Raw genomic sequence first — 18,556 nt, forward strand, 5'->3', positions numbered from 1 at the left:
TGGAACCAATCGCTATAGCAATTGAAGAAGGCGAAATTGTAGAGGAACATCGTCGTCGCTGTCGTATTAATCATGTTCGTTTTTGTCGCAAGACTGGTCGGAATGAAGCAGATTTACCCATCAAGAAGAGACGCAAGTATAGGTCCGAGTTTAGTAGATCTGTAGGACCTTACGAATTTAAATCAATAACAAACCCAAATTGTGGTAACATTAAATAAAAATTATTATTTTTAACATGAATAATGTTATGAGAAATACCAGTTTCAGTCTGCAATATGCTATTCTTTTACATTGACTTTATTAAATTAAAATCTAAGCCGTTCGTAAGTGTGAGAAACGCATGTTTTTCTTCGTCATCATAATTTTATTTATCAAAAAAAAAGAAAATTATCTACATAATATAAACATGCATTATATAAAAAAGATTGGAATCATATATTGTTAATTTGATATGTCCAAAAAATACTGCTATACATTCAATAAATTACACCGCTAAGAAAATCAAAATTTAGATTTAATCAATAAATCACGTAACTATTATTTTATTTAGTCTCAGTTTCCATTTTTTTAGTATTTCCTTTTTATGTATTTCCTTTTTAATAGGATTTGCTTTCTTCTTTTTATATTACTGAGATTGTTTCTTTTGGCCTTATAATTCTCTTTCACTCGTTCGACGAGAAAAATCAAAATCAAGAGAAGAAAAAAGATAATCTCTAAAGGGTTCGATTTGCCTCGCAATGTCTGGAGAAGAAGAAGAGAACGCCGCCGAGCTCAAGATCGGAGACGGTACTTCTCTATCCCCTTCTCCATGCTCCTTAGCTATTGCATCGCGAAAATTAGGGTTTTTTTTTTAATTTTTAATTCGAATTGATGTTACTGCAATCGATTGAAATTGCGTTAATTTCGGAGATTTGGCACTGAAATTTTAATGGGTTTTCGTTTGTTTGTGGCAAATTAGAGTTTTTGAAGGCGAAGTGCTTAATGAACTGTGAAGTGTCTTTGATCCTTGAGCACAAGTACGAGCAGCTGCAGCAAGTCTCCGAGGATCCTATGAATCAAGTTTCTCAGTAAGTCTTTTAAAGTTTTGTGCTTTGTAGAGATTCACTGTAAACCCAGCGAAAGAAAGCTTCTATCTTGGAGAATAAGTATATTGAAAGATTACTCTGCTTTTGTTATTAGTTTAAAAATCAGTGTTTTATTGGTGAAGAAGCTTATAGAGATTCACTGTAAACCAGCAGAGAAACTTAAGAATTGAAAGATTATATACTCTGCTTTTGTTATTGGTGACGAAGCTTATATATATGGATTCTTGTTGCAGAGTGTTTGAGAAGTCGTTGCAGTATGTGAAGCGATTTAGCCGCTACAAGAATCCAGATGCTGTTAGACAAGTTCGAGAGTATCCTCTTTCTGTGATTAGTTTTAGATTCTTAGTATTTAGCTAATGCTTTGACATGCTTGCATATTACTTGAAAGACCTAGTGTTATGAGAATGAATTGATTCTGCTATGAGGGAGTTTACAGTCACTGGTTTACTTCTTTAGTATTGTGAGAATATGTCATTTGATTTTATTGCAACATGTTTTTTACCTTAACTCAAAATTTCACAGAATCCTGAGTAGACATCAGCTCACTGAGTTTGAGGTAAGATGTAAATCTTGTTGAGATTGGATTTTTGTAGCTAAGTCGGTTTGACAGAAGACTTACCCACTGCATTGGTCTTTGTTCAACAGCTTTGTGTTCTTGGCAATCTCTGTCCTGAAACTGCTGAAGAAGCTGTGGCTATGGTTCCCTCTCTCAAGGTAATAAAAATATTCTACATTTTTTTTTAAATTCAGTGGAGATCAGACAGATACTTGAAAGGATAAATAGCCATTGTTATGTCTGTTTGACTTTTGAGATATGATGTGAACTTATGTTTTGTGCAGACAAAAGGAAGAGCTCATAGTGATGAAGCAATTGAGAAGATGCTCAATGATCTCTCCCTTGTCAAGAGATTTGAGTAGTTCATAAAAATTCTCAAGATCTAAGATTATGAACCGATTAGTAGTATTTCAGGGTGTCGTATTCGCCTTTAAGCTGATGATGTCTTGAGTTAATTTTCCAATGTCTGAAATTATGACACTCTCATGGCCATAATCTCTGGAACGATACCCTTCATGTTTAATGAATGTAGTTTACAATGGATGATCCAAGCTTGCAATGAAATATACATCTTTTTACTTGATGGAGTTTTTCTTACAAAATGATGATATCATGTGAATATTATATACCTAAAGTTACAAGTGTGAAGTTTCAATTCCATCTCTTGGCATTTATAGACCAATATTTAGTACATTGAGTAGAATAAAACATTTAGTTTTTGAACGATGCAACTCCAATTTTGTGGATAAAAACAAATATGTATTGCTGTATCACTCTTCTTTAATGAAAGAACATAAAAGAAATCAACAGATCTCAAGACTTCATGAATATAAATAGTAAATATTACATTTCCCTAATCAGAATGTCTAAATCACCTTATACACCAAAACAATATGCAAGTAAATCACTAGGATATTCTCCAATAATCAACAAGCTCCAAAATAACTAATACACTTTCCATTATTACTTTGGGCACTAAAATATAACCCTACCAAATGTACAAACTCTAATTAATTTCAGCTCTTATAAATAGATTCTCACATTTCTTAACTCTTCTTCCTCGTTCTCGATTCACAGTTCTGGTTGGCTTGGCGTGAACCTTGAGTTTTGAGGTAAATGTTTTTTTTTTTTGCTAAATTATAATTGAGGTAAATGTTTCTGCTAGTATACTTCAAAAGTTCAAAGTATGAAACATTTGATTTTTTTTAATTAAAAAAATTATGAAACAAAAACTATTCAACATTCACATTTTATTTTATTTTTTTTTATTTTTTTTTAACATTTGACAGAGTATTTTTTTCTCAAGGAATATAAAACATGCACCAAGAAACTCTGCATTACTATAATCTGTGGAAACTTGCTGTCCAAGAAAGAGACGAAGCAAAGGAACAACTGATGCAGTCACTCGCCGAAGCCTCTCAGTTACGGCAACTCTTCGACACCTTACTGTTGTACGAAGAACAAATACGCTGTCATCAGCCAGAAACCAAAGATGAAACTACTCAAAACTGTAATCACAATCACTTCCCCGTAGATTCTCCGTCGCGGCTCTCCTCTCCATCGCCGTTGGATTTTGGCTCGAGTGTCTATTCGTCGCCGTTGGATCCCACCTTCCCGTCGAGTCAGATGCATGTTGTCGCTGAGAAGACGAGGGATTACGAGACAGTTGTGCTGGAGATGATCGGTGGAGTGTTGCCGGAGAACGGTAAGTTTTTTAAGGCGGTTAGTGAAGCGGGATCGTTGGTCGAGTCGATGTTCGTAACCGGTCCGGTTCCGAAATGGAAAAATCCTCCGGTTCTGTTGTCGAGTCAAATAACGGTTTTAAGTAATAGCAACGCTGGGAATTGGAATTACGGTGGTTTGGAGTTTGGTTCGGGGATCCCAAACCGGTCTTCTTCAGGCAAAATGTCACAGTTCGGTTTGATGTCTTAAGTTTCCGCATGAAGTTTATTAGGTTTGGTTCGTGTATTGTTTCTATTTTCTTTTGTATTGCTAAATAATTTATCAGATCCAATAAAAAGAATATCGATTTGAGGTTGATGCATGGTGTTCATACAATCATACCTGACACTTTTGGAGTCATCACAAATCACTACACCAACATGTTTGAATTTGAAGGCACATAACATGCGTATCTTCATACAGGGTGAATAATACAGTCACTGGCACATAACATGCCTCTCTCATATTTTGTATTCATTGGCCAAAATTGTTATTTTTTGTACATTTTTCTTACAAATTTGTAAAGGGATCAACCAACCTCAAATACTTTTCAATCAAAATATCGACATCTAATATGGATTGACATATGATATTATTAATTTGGTTGATCATAAAAAGCTCAATATATTTATATAAATTCCTTTTAATTATATTATCGTCTGTTTTTCATTAAAAAAAAAATTCGTCTGTGAGGATAAAAAATGTCGTAAATGGCATTCTCGTGATTATTACACACCGCCTCGGACTTTCCGTAATTGTTTATAGGTATACCGTATACGTTAATCATTGAGCCAATGGCCATGACAGAAATAAAGAAACTGAAAAATCATTTTGATTGATAGAAGTCGAGCTGTCTTTTTGCTGTAATAATTTAACATCTTTAACATAGTATCGTTCCTGTCTGTCTATCCAGCTTCTCTTTCGCTAGCATCATCATATCGGCAGAAACATACATTAAAAAGTCAGCTGATTTCTCTATTTCCCTGTAACTACAAACTTCTCTTTGACAGATTTGAATCAAATGGAGGAGGACAGAAAAGAGGTATGCACCATCTTCTTCTTCATCTGTTTTACTTCGCTTATGTGTTGTATGGTTTCCCGATCACTTCTAGTTAAGTATATCTCGAGCTCTGCTTGTTTTGTTGGTACCGTTTGGATCTTGTCGTAGTCGAGCTTGGGTTTCACACTTTTAACAAGCTCCAAGCACTAGTGAATAGTGATGTTGTTATAGTTATGAAAATCTAAAATCTGAGTAACCGGAAACAGAACGTTGTCACCTACTCTGTATTTTCAGAACTTTGGTTACCTTTTTGAATTTATAAAAAGATAATAAGGCTCTGAATGTTTATAAACCGCATCACACCGATGTTAGGTATTATTTTATTTTTTTTGGCTCAATTGTTAGGTATTATTAGTAACAAAAATTTCTACATCTAACTATGTATCTATATATTTTGTTAATTTAGAACCGCTTCGTAATTGTCCCCATGTTGCCATTCAGACACTAATACTTCTACTCGATTATTGTCAATCTCTAATACATTTCAAAGCTTAGAAACAGTTCAGTAAAGTCTAAATGCAATTAATGTGAAATCTTTTGTTAAATTGTGGTTGCTGTGCAGAAGAACTCTCCATGGCTATCTGTGCCACAGTTTGGTGATTGGGACCAGAAAAGCGGAGGAGGAGCAATGCCTGATTACTCGATGGATTTCACCAAGATAAGGGAGATGAGGAAACAGAACAAGAGAGACCCTTCTCTAGCCAGTTTTGGCAACGAAGAAGAGCTCATCAAGCCACCCGAGTCATCAGCACCAATAGCTAAACTCACAACTGTCCATACTGAAAACAAGCAACACTTCTCTCCGGACCACCATCACCAACCACATTCCCCTTCTGTAAGTTTCCAACCCATTTTTTTGTGTCTTTGTTTTGATCGTTTCAAACATAAATATTTGCATTTAGGACGTGGTTTTGTAACCAAGATGTGTCTTATATATCTTACTGGTTTGCTGAAAATATTTCAAGGACCTTAAATTATTGAACATAGTTTTATTGAGCAGTCTCTCTTGATTATGATGACTATTAGTGTTTTAAGTAACATAAGAATATGTTGTGGTTGTTTGGAAACAGGCAAAGAGAAGCATCTTCAGCTGCTTCAACTGCTGCGTCAAAGCTTGAAGAGATTATTCTCTTATTAATATACATATTGACTTGTAATTCAAATCTGGAAAATGAATGTGGTGACTCTTTCTTTTATATATGTTTGAATCCATCTGTCTCACTTTTTTACTATATGCACATAGCTCTATTACAAGAAGAAGATTAGCTTAGTTCTAAGCTAATTGCTTTGCATAATTTGTTTAGTCGAATGTGAATATTACTGACCACTCCAGTATACATGGCAACTCGAAGTTTCAGCAACATTAAGGCAATAAGGCCGATTGGATGACATATTTAAAAAAAAAAACATGATAAAGAAGATTAAATTCTTACTCTAAAAAAACACAGTAGATTTATAGACAAAACAAAAAGACCATTATTTGATTCTATAATGTGCTTTAATATAAGCCCAAGAAATATCTCTGAATTTACGCTCGCGTCTTTGTCTCTTCACTTTTAATTTTCAGACACTGGCTTATCACTGCTTCAAAGTTAATGGCTGGTGCAGACAATTCCTCAGATGACATTAACCGATCCTTTTTTTTATGGTTTATCTTTTTCCATTTTTTATTTAAAATAAAAATTTCTTTTATATTGCTAAAACATCAAGTTGATATGGCCGAGTTGGTCTAAGGCGCCAGATTAAGGTTCTGGTCCGAAAGGGCGTGGGTTCAAATCCCACTGTCAACATACATTTTGTTTTTTTTTTTAAATCTAAAATCATGTTTTCAAATCCGTAACCGTATCTGGGCCTTCTATCATAGTAGGTAATATAAACTCATGTTTTCAAAGCATCTTTTTAACGACAGCCAAAACAAGTTATAATTGTTTTTTCTCCCTTTTAAAACTTCACCAAGAAACTTAAGATTTTAAATAATAAACTTTTCTCGCTAAATACTTTCATCAATCGGGTAATTGTGTTAGTAAATATCCGAGAAGATAAGCTTTGTTTATCTAAAAAAAAATATCTAAATTAAAACTTCTATCATATGAGGATAATACCATGAAAGTTTTTGTTACTCTTGATAGTTGATACATTGTAAGGCTTATCTCCCAAAATATTAAGTTAGTATATAGTAAAAGTCATGATCGCACTTGCTTTGCTTGGGCTAAATTTAGTTTATCAATCTACATATGATGATGAATTGAAAACTCAAGAAAGTCACCAATAATGCATCGGAAAGATTTGAGAGTTTGAGAAGATTAAAGTATTATTGAAAAGCATACCGACCGACAACTAATACCCATGGGCATAGACTGACAGAGCCAGGCCAAAACATTATTAGAACCTATCGAAAGACAGGTCTTCATATTTTTTGTATTACAACTATCAATATAATAAAATTTAGAGTCTGCTGGATGTGAAACGTTCTATAAATAATTACTGCTAATGTTATATACTTTTGTTTGCATTATGTTTTTATGATTGGATATTTTTGTAGCAAAAAACACAAGAGTATAATAGTTCATATTGTATCATTTTGTGTTATTATCCGAGTTTAAACCGACAATGCACACTGAAGAAAAAACGAATCTTGTTTATTGTTGGACCTTTGGGACGTCGCTCTCCATCCCCACTAAACCTCTCCTGCTTTTATTGTACCGAGTTTTAGAGGTATACATGGATTTTTTTGGTTGTGTCAAGCTATAACAAGGATAGTGATAAGACAGACTAAAACATCACCTCGTATACTGAGTGACTTGGATTCCAATGGAGGAAGAGAGAAGAAAGATCTCATCTTTGGGGTCCTTTCCAATTCTGTAACGAAGCTCTCAAGAGTTTCCTAAAGTGTCTTGGTCTTTATACCTCTCCTTCCAATTCTTCGGCATCTTCGGTACGTATCAATTATTAGGAAAAAACCTAAAGAGATCAAGGAATTATGCATGGTCACATGCGTATGCATATGTACATATCATTAGTATAAATATTCACATGCATATGCGTATGTATTTTGATATACTGGTTTCGATTCAGATAGGTTATGTTGAGATTTTTTTTATATTAATGATATATAACAACCAATTATAAATTTGATTTTCTCTGATACGGTCTGATATATATATATATATATATCTGTAATTTCATAGTTTAAAAAAGGAATTTCTTTTTGTTTTATATCGATTTGACCATACTATACTGGACGTTCCTATTTGATGATTAATAGGATGAGATTTTTCTTCTAACTATTACAAGACCAGGTTCAGGAGGATGCCGTGACGACAAGGGGAATTTTAGTCGGATCAAAGAAAAGGCCGAGAGAGCCACATAGCTCTGGAAAGCCAGGCGGCCACAACTAAATTAGGAACACTTGATTTGTTGTTTTGCTATCTATCAGCCATAAAAGCCACGCGGAAAAAACAGATTACTAGTTGCATGCAATGTTTCACGTTTATCATACACATCGTTTTATGTGTATTTTTGGCTAATATCATGAAGTTCCATTAAGTCTTAAAATTATTCAAAGCATAAAGGCTTTTGTTTTTCAGACGTTTGTGTGGATGGACGATCGTGGACGGTGGCCAAATGGTACGGAAAATAATGTATCTCTGGTTAATATTAAAATATGGTTTAATATAAAAATATATATCCTTTTGTTCCATTATATTGAGATTTTTGGTAAAATCTTGAAACTTAAGAAAACAGATAAAATTATATATTTTATTTTAACATGAAAACACATTTAGTGTTGTTATATAAAAAAATAGTCGAACAATCATAAATTAGTGTAAAATATAAACAAATTCGATAGAATAAAGAAAAATGGAAATATACTTAGAAACAATAAAGTAAAATCGTTAGAACAGGCTATCTATAAAATCTGATGTGTCGATTTGTAGACAAGATATTAATTTTAAATTTGATCAGAATATATTCCAAGCTCACAACTTAATTAATTAAGGATTTTTTGTTTTACCAGCAAACTGATGTAAAAGTCCGTGCAATGCTTCCGTTGTACTAGCTTTTACTAATTTTATTGAGAACAGAAAGTCGATCAAAGAAAACCAGTCACGTATTCAGATAAACACGAAAATCAGATGATTCCTTTTTTTTTTATTCACTGGTCCAATGTCCGTTGACCTATCACTAGGGAGAGAGGGACACAAAGTTCCAGGTAAAGCATATATCACCAGATTCACCGCCAGTAATTTCAACAGAATAAGATACTGTATACTTCTATTACTTCACGTATTCTTTTTTTTTTTTTTTTTTTACTTCACGTATTCTGATCGACTACGATATATGAAATCAACGAATATACTTTTTGATAGTTCCTAGCATCGCTAATCTGAACAAACGAATACGTGTCAAATCTTAAATAAATACAACTAATTGCAAACGGGAAACATGCAATAATATTTTCATAAAAAAATCATGCAATGATAGGAATATATGCGACCAATGAGCTGTTACATTTAAATAAATTGTATAAATATATTTTTATAGTAATTAGCGTAAACGCTCAAAGTTGACCAAGATCAATGATGAGTGATTTGAACTCTATATTAGTGATCCGATTAGTCTCTTCTAAGCACACAATTAGAAGAAAGAAAGAAGAGATGGAGAGCAAAGGAAGAACAGAAAGTGGAGTTTTTTCTTACGTCTACATCCCTTTTAGTTTCATCCACGAGATTCTACAATCTCTGTTCGTTAAGTTTCTCGGTGTAAGATCACCTCCTAGTAATTTTCCGGTGAGTATAAATCAACAACGATTAATATTGGAAGTGTATGTCATGAAAAGTTTACGAGTTATATCTTTAAAACAGTTCATAATGTATATATATTTAACTCGTAAACGTATGCATGATACTATTAATTTGAATATGTTTTTTTATGTTACTTAATATGGTTAGTTATGTTGCGACTCGCGTATCGTTTTACATCACAAAGATTCTAATGATAACTGTATACATATATGATAATGATGCATGGTAAAGAAGATATCAGAAGAAGAGGAAGTGACGGAGGTTGTGGAAGTGACGTCCAGGAAATCGCAGCTGGAATATAGTTCCGGCAAGCCTGGAGGTACTAACATGTCGCGTGGCTAATGTTCTATTGCGGCGTGTCACCCATGTGAAACAAAGTCAAAGTCAAGTTAATAATGTACGGAGAAAATCTCGTACTTTTATGTTTCATTATTGTATATTTGTTTATAAATTTTTTGTTGTGTTGTGTGTATTATATATGATTCTTGGATGTTCGTAACTTTGTAAGGTTGTTTGAGTATTTGATTGTAAGAAAACAAAAATAAACAAAAACGCAAGTGTATAATAAGGATGATGCTTATGGCGATAAGCAAAGCAAGTTCTAGGCACAACCTATGAAAAGATTCACTTTGTTTACTAAAATTTAAAAAACTACTATACATTGCAAGTCTTCAAACTTTGTCATGATGAAGAATTTGATGATCTTGATTACATGATACTCCAAAAGAAACTTTGCTTTGCGTCTCAATAATCATAGTCTCCATAGTTTCATATTAATCAAACTATAGACTATTCTTAAGCTATGATATGAAATGAAATGTGATTGTTCAACCTGTTAAACTATAATCTAATCTCTCCTTGATACATTTACATAAGTTAGTTATTTATGTTATTACACAAAGAGTTGTAACTCTTCAAGTTGTGTCCTTTAGTATAAAGAGTTGTGTCTCTTATACTTGTATTGATTCGATCTCTATATAAAGATCAATCATCTGTTGTAAACAAATCACCGAATCTAAATAATACAAAAGTATTTTCAGAAAAGTTTATAAGCCTGAAACGTCTATCAAAGGAACATCAAACTTTGGAGTGTACTTCACAAGCGTGAAAGAACCAAGACTTCTAGGCTACACGGACAGCGATTGGGGTGGTTCTAAGGAAGACAAGAAAAGCACTTCAGGTTATGTGTTTACTCTTGGATCAGCCATGTTTTGTTGGCAGTCAAGCAAGCAACAAACAGTGGCGCAATCTACGGCTGAGGCAGAGTACATAGCCGTGTGTGCAGCAGCAAATCAAGCAGTGTGGTTACAAAGACTATTTGAAGATTTTGGTCAGAAGTTTGAAGGAGGCATTCCAATCTTATGTGACAACAAATCAGCAATAGCAATTGGGAAGAATCCAGTGCAACACAGAAGGACGAAGCACATAGAGATCAAGTACCATTTCGTGAGGGAAGCTGAGCAAAAGGGAATCATTGAACTGAAGTATTGCAAAGGGGATGATCAACTCGCAGACATTCTCACAAAGGCATTGGGTGGTTCAAGATTTGAAGATCTAAGGAAGCAGCTTGGAGTCAAGTCGAGATATGATTAAGGAGGAGTGTTAAACTATAATCTAATCTCTCCTTGATACATTTACATAAGTTAGTTATTTATGTTATTACACAAAGAGTTGTAACTCTTCAAGTTGTGTCCTTTAGTATAAAGAGTTGTGTCTCTTATACTTGTATTGATTCGATCTCTATATAAAGATCAATCATCTGTTGTAAACAAATCACCGAATCTAAATAATACAAAAGTATTTTCAGAAAAGTTTATAAGCCTGAAACGTCTATCTTATTCTTTCTCTCGAACTCGTGTGTAACACATTGTGATCGTTGTGTAACACAAGCGGTTGGTAAAAGATTAACACAACCCTCTACTTCCTTAGCTCGCTTTGCAAAAGATCTTGATGCCATTTTGGAGAAGCGAGTGATAGTGAAGAACAATTGCAACAAAGAACGTCCCTTAACGATCCCTTCCTTTAAGCTCCTCGCTGTTTTAGCTACCACTGGTTCTGCTCCACTCGTCTTGGTTTGATGCATCACCTCCTGCATCAAAGCTACTAATAAAGTAGAAAACAGAGTTAACCATGAAGTCCGTCCACCCCTCGAAAACAGAGTTTAAAACAATGTTTGTTAACCTCCTTAGTCTATCTTCAGCCACACGAATAGCCCGTGTTGAGCTTCTAACACCTTGAGTGATACCTTGGCTACACAATATTGAAGAGTTTAAAATGTTAATCAACCATCTGTTTTCCGCAACCCGCAAGCGATGCGTTTAAACTTGCTTAGGAGCAATGACAAGACTAAATTTGGAAACAAGTCCTCTGTTAATGCTTTAATCAGGTTAAACTCCGCATACTATTAGTTTAATTAAGTTGACATCCTTTGCTGTAATTGTCCTCAATATATAATTGGGCTTTTGTACAGTCACACATGGGGATGAATACAATTGGGCCTTAGTGTAAGTACTGGGCCTCCCAACTAATTTCACTAACCGGCGCGTTTATTTTAATTTGGGGCGTTGAATTGAAGCAGGACACTGATGATAACACAATAAATAAATAAATAAATAAATAGAAACCCAAAGGAGTTGCCTTCCGAAAATTCGAAATTACGGATCCCTCTCTCTAACCTCTTCGTCGTCGTCGCCGAAGCATTAGTATTACTATCGTGCAAAAATGAAGAAAGGAGCTAAGAGAAGAGGCGCTTCTAAAGCCGGACGCAAAGGTGCAGCTGTCGCAGAGAGTCAGAACGACGAGGTGATTGCCGAGTCTCTCGAGGCCTCGACGCAGGAGGAGAATCAGGAGGACGGAGTAAAAGACGAGGAGGAAGACAAACAGGTCGATGAGGTCAACGGCGCTTCGTCTTCCTCTCAGCAAAACGAGGACGTCAAGGACGAGGAAGATAAGAAGAAGAACAAACCTGCTCGCGGTGGTGGGAAGCGAAAGAGAGCCACGAAGAAGGGAATCGAAGTGAAAGACGAGAAGAAGCCGCAGGCTCCGAGGGCGAAGAAAGCTCGGGTGAGCAAACCACAGGAAGAGCCTGAGTACTTCGAGGATGAGCGTAATCTGGTAATGCTTTTACTCTTGGAATATCATATGATCATGTATAAAGCCTGTTAAGACTTAAAGATTCATTATCACTTGGATTATATGCAATTTGAGGCTTGTGATGTAACTTACCTTTAGTTTGGAGCTTATAAGAGCTCTTGGTTGCAAGATAGATATAACTATATAGATGGAGTGTGAGAATAGTATGATAGGTTTATATCTCTTCTGAGTATAATTGTTTGCCATATATGGTATATCCTACTTCGAGCATGAGTTACTACTAGAGAGCTAATTTTTAATTGAATGGTGTTTGTGAAGTTTTCGGTGTTATACTTTTGTGTTTTTTTTTTTTTTTTTTGCAGGAGGGTTTGTGGAAGGCTGCATTTCCAGTGGGGACTGAGGTATATTGTTTAGGGATTTAATTGCATCGTTGAAGTTACGGTCTCCTTTGATATTCTTTTTTGCTTATGGTTGTTCAATTGTGGTGGCAGTGGGACCAATTAGATGCCCTTTATGAATTCAATTGGGACTTCAAACATCTTGAAGTAAGTTGTTTTGTTTATTGTTATCTATTTTTGAGTCGACAGTTTTTTCAGCGTTGACGAGATTCTGATATTTGTATGCCAGGAAGCATTGGAGGAGGAAGATGGATTGCTCTACGGGAAGAAAGTCTTTCTTTTCGGTTGTACAGAACGTAAGCTGTTTCTTCTTCTTCTTCTTTTGTTACTGCTTTTTATGCTGCCTCCTTGTCTTTTATCCTGTTCAAAACATGGTAAGCACTTGTGATATACTGATATCTATGTTTCTGTTGAATATTCTTCTCATCTTTACAGCCCAGTTAGTCCCATTCAAAGGTGCAAACAAGATTCTCCATGTCCCAGCAGTTGTTGCTGTAAGTTGTTGTTTAAACCACTATCAATGTTTGGTTGATATCGTTGATCTCTGGATTCAAAATCGTATATCATTTCTCTTTGTTCAGGTTGAATCACCCTTCCCACCATCTGATAAGATTGGAATCACGTCGGTTCAGAGAGAAGTGGAGGAAATCATTCCAATGAAGACGATGAAAATGAACTGGCTTCCTTACATTCCAGTTGACAAAAGGTACTTCATTAGTTCAACTTGCATCTGAACACATTTGGTGGGGTGCCTAAATCAGCGAGAATAGAAACGCAAATTACGTCTCATACTATCCTTGCGATGTTTACCAGCATTTGCTAACTACCTTTGATATGTTCTTCCTGCAGGGGTAGACAAGTTGATAGGATGGACTTTCAAATTTTTGTCTTGGGCTGTACCCGGAGGAGGTTAGTAAACATGTGTTGCCTTCTCCTCTTAGTGTCAGTCGACTGATAAGAGTTAAGAAGATCGATTTTCTCTTGCTATTAAGGGATTTTGAGTTACATTCCAATGATTTTTAAATTAGAACATGAAACATGGATAGACGAGGCTACCATTTGAAAGTTTTGCATCATTTGCTCCCTCATATCTGCCTGGTAATTTGTTGTTACTAGGGTGCAGGATTTGGTCCCACACATATAGTATTGTTTGAATCTATCAGTTCTGGTGTATTGAATTTAGCTTTGTATTATCTGCAGAGCTGCTCTCAGACACATGAAGGAAGATCTCGTCAAGAAGTACGAGTATTGCCTTCCTTGTGAGTTTTCTTCCTCACTGCCAATATCAGTTAGAATATGCGGATCAAGAACCAGTTATAATACATGGCAGACTATTAGTTTTATTCCCTGTTATGTATGTGGTAAGCAACAACAAATCTAACATCTCTCTCTTTTTTTCGGCTTTGTAGATTTCTATCAGCCATTTACGGAAGATGAACTGGAACAGAGTACTGAGGTTCAAATAATGTTCCCCTCTGAACCGCCGGTAAGTCTTCTCAGCGTGTAATGAATGTGTTGGGAGTGGCAGTCTACATAAAATGGCTTAGTAGAGGCACATTGTTTAGGGTAATTTCTTAAATCATTAAGCTTTAACGTTCTGTTTATGCAGGTTGTATGTGAGTTTGACTGGGAGCTTGACGAACTTGAGGTGTGCCTTTGAAAATTACTTCTTCATTTGATTCAAGAGCATTTTCGTCTTTGCACAGCTTCTTCCTTGTGTGTTCTTGCATTCATTGTATTGTTTTTTTGTGCATGTATCTAAGGAATTTGTGGATAAACTGATTGAAGATGAAGCCTTAGCTGCAGAACAAAAGGACGAATTCAAAGTAAGTTGAGCTGTATAACTCAATAGTCAGTTCATGACATAGATTTGTTTAAGTTCTTTTGTTTTTTTTTTTTAATTTTCTCAGGAATATGTGAAAGAGCAAGTACGAGCTGCAAAGAAAGCTAATAGAGAGGTAAACAGTAACCAAACCAAGATGGATGATATATATATATATATATATATATATATATATATATATTGAATGGAACTGTTTGCTTACGGAATGATCCATGCAGGCTAGAGAAGCTCGAAGGAAAGCTATTGAAGATATGAGCGAAGAGACTAAACAAGCCTTCCAAAGCATGAAGTTCTACAAATTCTACCCTCTGCCTTCTCCAGAAACACCAGATGTCTCTGGCGTCAAGGTAAGAAACAAAAGACAAAAACAATAAACATTATCTGCCAAAAGACGTTTTTGAGTTCTTAATATGTGAATCTGGTTTACCCTTTCTTTTGCAGTCGCGGTTCATTAACAGATACTATGGAAAGGCTCATGAAGTCCTTTGATTATCAAATCTTGAGAACACAGAAGCTTTTTCTTGGCAGCTTCAGCAGAAATGAAACTTATATTTTGATCACAGGTGCTCTCAGAAACTCTTTGAGCTTTATTCATAGTTAAAAAGACAAGTTTGGACGAATAGTGTAATTTTTTTTCATTAATGAGTTTGTAATCTCCTCCAGTAAACCTTGATTTTTTTTCCTAATCCTTGATTTTTTTTTCTTAATTGAAATGGCAATCGCAAAGAGGATTTTAGATTAGTTTGGTCACATTTATATTTTTGTTGGTTATTTTTCCCTTCCTTGTAAAGGCAGAAGAAAAGCTAATCCCATTTTTTTTCTGTGCATACAAAATTTAATATATTTTTTTCATCTTATGACTGTATTGATCATGTTTAATTTAATTAACTTTTTATTCTATGATCCCGTAATTTTTAGAAATCATCACACTGGAATCATATATACACGCAAAGCACACATAAGCTATAAACATTTACGTTGCTGATTATATTTACAACTTTCTTCAAACAGTTTCTTTAGCCACAAAGACGATCATCATCATCATATAAGCAGCTTATGTTCTTGTCCAAAATCCACTCACGAGCAAACACCATTCTTGATTCTTAATAGTCTCTCAAACCTTTCTTGAAATCTTGTCTCCTTTATTACGTTGGTTCACGTTGCCGAGTCGCCCAACTCGAGCTTAAAGCTCTTAACCGTTGGAAATACTCACCTAATGCTAACAAACCCCTAGCCGCTTGTCTAGTGGTTAAGATCCGATGCATCTGTTGCAATGTCTCATGTCTAAGATGATCAGCCTACAACAAACAAAGAACAACAGTTTAAGAAACAATTCTTGTCATAAGAGATTAAGAGGTAAAATCTGTTCTCTTACCTGATTCACAAAACTGACCAAAGCTTCCAATCTCTCCATAGCACAAGTTATTTGAGGAATGTAACTTCCTTCACCGAGATTCCCCGCTGCTACACTATCTGCTAATGTATGCTGCAGCTTCTCCATGCCTTGAGATACAGCATCTTCAGCTTGTTGACATGATTGCCTCAGATTGCACACATCCAATACTTGTTGATCCATCAAAGGATCAAAATGTGGTAACAGAACCTAACCACAACAAGATAAATATATATATTGTAAGAAAAGTCATTACTTCTATGGATGAAACCAGGTCGAGTCTTGAGCATAGACTAATGAAACATTGGCCTACAGCCCCAAAATTTGTAATTTTTTTTAATATACAGTTACTAAATTGGTATAGCCTACAAAATCTCAGAACCAGCCATGGATGAAACACGAGTTTATCGATTACCTTGAGGAGCTCCGAGGGTCTGAACCCACCTATCCACATGAAAAACCTCTCTGCTGAAGTTTTCCACATTCCGGACATGATGTAGAAGACATCGATCTTTGCAGCTGCTGACTTCATTCGGAAGAGTTGAAAGTAATGTTTCATGGCATTGTCAACTAGCAAACGAAGCTCTACATCACTAACTTGTCCTTGTAAAACGGTTCTCAGCTCGCTTATTTGCCTGTTCTGTTCTTCCACCCAGTGTCCATATTCCATCTCAAATGCTACAATCCCTAACAAGTAACAACAACACCAAACCCAATGCTGTCTCAAATTATTTTCAGGTTTTGTTCAAAAAAAAAAAATATTAACCGTATATTTAACGATGGAGTTAAAAGTTAATAACTCCATTGTAAGTTTTAAATTTAGCAATATATCTAAAAAATTAAAGTTTCAGACCATTATTTATGCATACATTTTTGGAAAATTCACCCGAAAATTATTTTGGGGGAGATAGTTAGGAAATTGCCAGAAAAGGTGTAAATATTCAAACCTGAGCTCATCTTGTCTGAGAAACCAAGAGCATTAGTATCTACTCGGTTCCCTTCATAGAAACCTTGTTGTCTAGCACGATCAAGTTCTTGCTCTAAATGAATTAGCTTCAACCTGCTTGTCTCTAGCTGCTGAACATAAGCCTGAAAGACAAAGATTCTAAAAAGTCAATATAACAAAACAAAACAAAAACTTAACTAGTTTCATGAGGTTTTATACTTTTTTGCGCAAACGACTTTTCCTAGCTGCCTCCCGGTTCTGTGCTAGCCGTCTCTGTGTCTGTGAAGAGATGAAGATTTAAATTTAAAAAAATACTCCAAAGGGGTTAAGATAAAAAAAATACAAATGAGGTATAGTTAGTTACTTTGTCAGGATGTCTAGATGTGGAAGCTTCTTGGTCAAACTTGTGAGGAGTTCCATGAGAAGTATCCTCAGACTGAAACAAAAGATGTAAAGCAACCATTAGTTTCTGAACTTCAAATGAGAGAACTGAACTGAGGTAAGTACCAAGCTGTCTAGTTTTGCATCTGTGGGGATGATGATAGAGTTAGGTGTAAATATGCCTCCATTGTTCTTGAAACTCTCTTCCCACATACTGACTTGGTTGAGAGTAGTCTCGTAGATTTCAAATCTCCTCGGAGGAACAAAATGTGTTGAAGTTGTATTCATGTTTCCTCAACTAGCAAAAGCAAGAGACACTTACACAACTTCATTAACCAATACAACTCAAGAACTTCAAAGTTACAAACAAAAAACTTCATTAACCAATAAAACTCAAGAACTGCAAAGTTAAGAGTACAAGTTAAGCTTTATGTAAGAAGGTATTTGCAGCTAGAATAAAAAGAAAGATGTGTGGCTTATAAGTCATTTTGCATCACTCAATACGTCAACGCTACCTCTCCTCTACTTGTATAAGCTCCATTGATAAAGGCGCAGCACCTGACTCATATACACCCCTAGAAACACTATTTTTTTTGCTGGTATTTTTCTTTGAAAGGTTGTCAATTAGATAAACAGATAATTGAAATTTGTTACAAGAAAGAAAAACATGACCAAACTATAAGGTCAGTGTCAGTTAATGGATCTCACTGTGTGTTCTTCTTTTAGCTATTGATGGTGGACCATCTTAAACACCTCCCAATAAGGGAAAAAAAATATCTATCACTGATTTGATATGAACGTTCTGTTTGTAGCACAAAAGTCAAGATTCTATTGAAAGGCAGCTCATAGAAGAAGTAATCATCGAGTTTCTTTAGACTCCCAATGATCGGTTAAAAGAGTTGAAACTCTTTCATAATTCATGGCGATACAGTAAGAGACAGGAACAGAATAAATCAAACAAAAAAAAAAGTCATAACATAGGAAGAAGAGAGATCTGAAGAAACCTTCTTGTCGTCTTTTGAGTCAAAAGAGAGTGAACTTTTCCCGCGGAAACCATGAAGTAAGCCAAAAGCAAAGGAACTTTCTTCACTTTCAGAGACGAAACCTGACGCAAAGCCTAGGAAACCGCAGTTCAGATCGGTCTAGTCATCTCGAGGAAGAAGAAGAATCATGCAAGAACACGGCAAGAGACCTTTGACATGATTCTCTTTAAATTTTCTAAATATTTGATAAAATGTAAAACTTAACTTTCTTCTTGTCTCTTTTTTTTTTTG

The 18,556-nt window shown here is 35.2% G+C and overlaps 5 protein-coding genes and 1 non-coding gene across 10 annotated transcripts; 5 read left to right on the forward strand and 1 right to left on the reverse strand.

The window, feature by feature from the left end:
- Positions 1 to 544: 544 nt before the first annotated feature.
- On the forward strand, positions 545 to 2,224 carry LOC103850351 (DNA-directed RNA polymerase II subunit 4). The gene is made up of 6 exons (XM_009127090.3): positions 545 to 786; positions 959 to 1,067; positions 1,319 to 1,396; positions 1,608 to 1,641; positions 1,731 to 1,799; positions 1,926 to 2,224. The coding sequence occupies exons 1-6, from the start codon at positions 738 to 740 to the stop codon at positions 2,001 to 2,003; spliced, it is 417 nt and encodes a 138-aa protein (XP_009125338.1). The 5' UTR covers positions 545 to 737; the 3' UTR covers positions 2,004 to 2,224.
- A 216-nt stretch (positions 2,225 to 2,440) lies between these two features.
- LOC103850392 lies at positions 2,441 to 3,844 on the forward strand. The gene is made up of 2 exons (XM_009127134.2): positions 2,441 to 2,753; positions 2,948 to 3,844. The coding sequence occupies exon 2, from the start codon at positions 2,959 to 2,961 to the stop codon at positions 3,571 to 3,573; it is 615 nt and encodes a 204-aa protein (XP_009125382.1). The 5' UTR covers positions 2,441 to 2,753; positions 2,948 to 2,958; the 3' UTR covers positions 3,574 to 3,844.
- Positions 3,845 to 4,150: 306 nt separating this feature from the next.
- Positions 4,151 to 5,685, forward strand: LOC103850350. The gene is made up of 3 exons (XM_009127089.3): positions 4,151 to 4,405; positions 4,986 to 5,258; positions 5,494 to 5,685. The coding sequence occupies exons 1-3, from the start codon at positions 4,385 to 4,387 to the stop codon at positions 5,539 to 5,541; spliced, it is 342 nt and encodes a 113-aa protein (XP_009125337.1). The 5' UTR covers positions 4,151 to 4,384; the 3' UTR covers positions 5,542 to 5,685.
- A 447-nt stretch (positions 5,686 to 6,132) lies between these two features.
- Positions 6,133 to 6,213, forward strand: TRNAL-AAG. Its single transcript has one exon. It is a non-coding gene; the product is annotated as a tRNA-Leu (tRNA).
- Positions 6,214 to 11,884: 5,671 nt separating this feature from the next.
- LOC103850348 (protein HEAT INTOLERANT 4-like) lies at positions 11,885 to 15,248 on the forward strand. The gene is made up of 14 exons (XM_009127086.3): positions 11,885 to 12,342; positions 12,684 to 12,722; positions 12,813 to 12,866; positions 12,949 to 13,015; positions 13,155 to 13,213; positions 13,301 to 13,425; positions 13,569 to 13,628; positions 13,920 to 13,978; positions 14,129 to 14,205; positions 14,329 to 14,367; positions 14,483 to 14,545; positions 14,630 to 14,677; positions 14,781 to 14,909; positions 15,004 to 15,248. The coding sequence occupies exons 1-14, from the start codon at positions 11,950 to 11,952 to the stop codon at positions 15,049 to 15,051; spliced, it is 1,260 nt and encodes a 419-aa protein (XP_009125334.1). The 5' UTR covers positions 11,885 to 11,949; the 3' UTR covers positions 15,052 to 15,248.
- A 188-nt stretch (positions 15,249 to 15,436) lies between these two features.
- LOC103850347 (transcription factor TGA4) lies at positions 15,437 to 18,532 on the reverse strand. Of its 5 annotated transcripts, none has more exons than XM_009127085.3 (8): positions 18,287 to 18,532; positions 17,409 to 17,580; positions 17,266 to 17,337; positions 17,121 to 17,180; positions 16,903 to 17,044; positions 16,371 to 16,633; positions 15,938 to 16,165; positions 15,437 to 15,860 (listed from the first exon to the last, which is right to left on the reverse strand). In XM_009127085.3, exons 2-8 carry the CDS (start codon positions 17,568 to 17,570, stop codon positions 15,708 to 15,710), a joined length of 1,080 nt encoding a protein of 359 aa, XP_009125333.1. In that variant the 5' UTR covers positions 17,571 to 17,580; positions 18,287 to 18,532; the 3' UTR covers positions 15,437 to 15,707. The 5 variants fall into 5 exon arrangements, with proteins under 5 accessions (XP_009125333.1, XP_009125331.1, XP_018512474.1 ...); XM_009127083.3 differs by having other exon boundaries at positions 16,371 to 16,642; positions 18,287 to 18,528; XM_018656958.2 differs by having other exon boundaries at positions 16,371 to 16,642; positions 17,409 to 17,599; positions 18,287 to 18,470.
- Positions 18,533 to 18,556: the final 24 nt, after the last annotated feature.

The sequence above is a fragment of the Brassica rapa genome, chromosome A02 (genome assembly GCF_000309985.2).
Source record: "Brassica rapa cultivar Chiifu-401-42 chromosome A02, CAAS_Brap_v3.01, whole genome shotgun sequence".
NCBI lineage: Eukaryota > Viridiplantae > Streptophyta > Magnoliopsida > Brassicales > Brassicaceae > Brassica > Brassica rapa.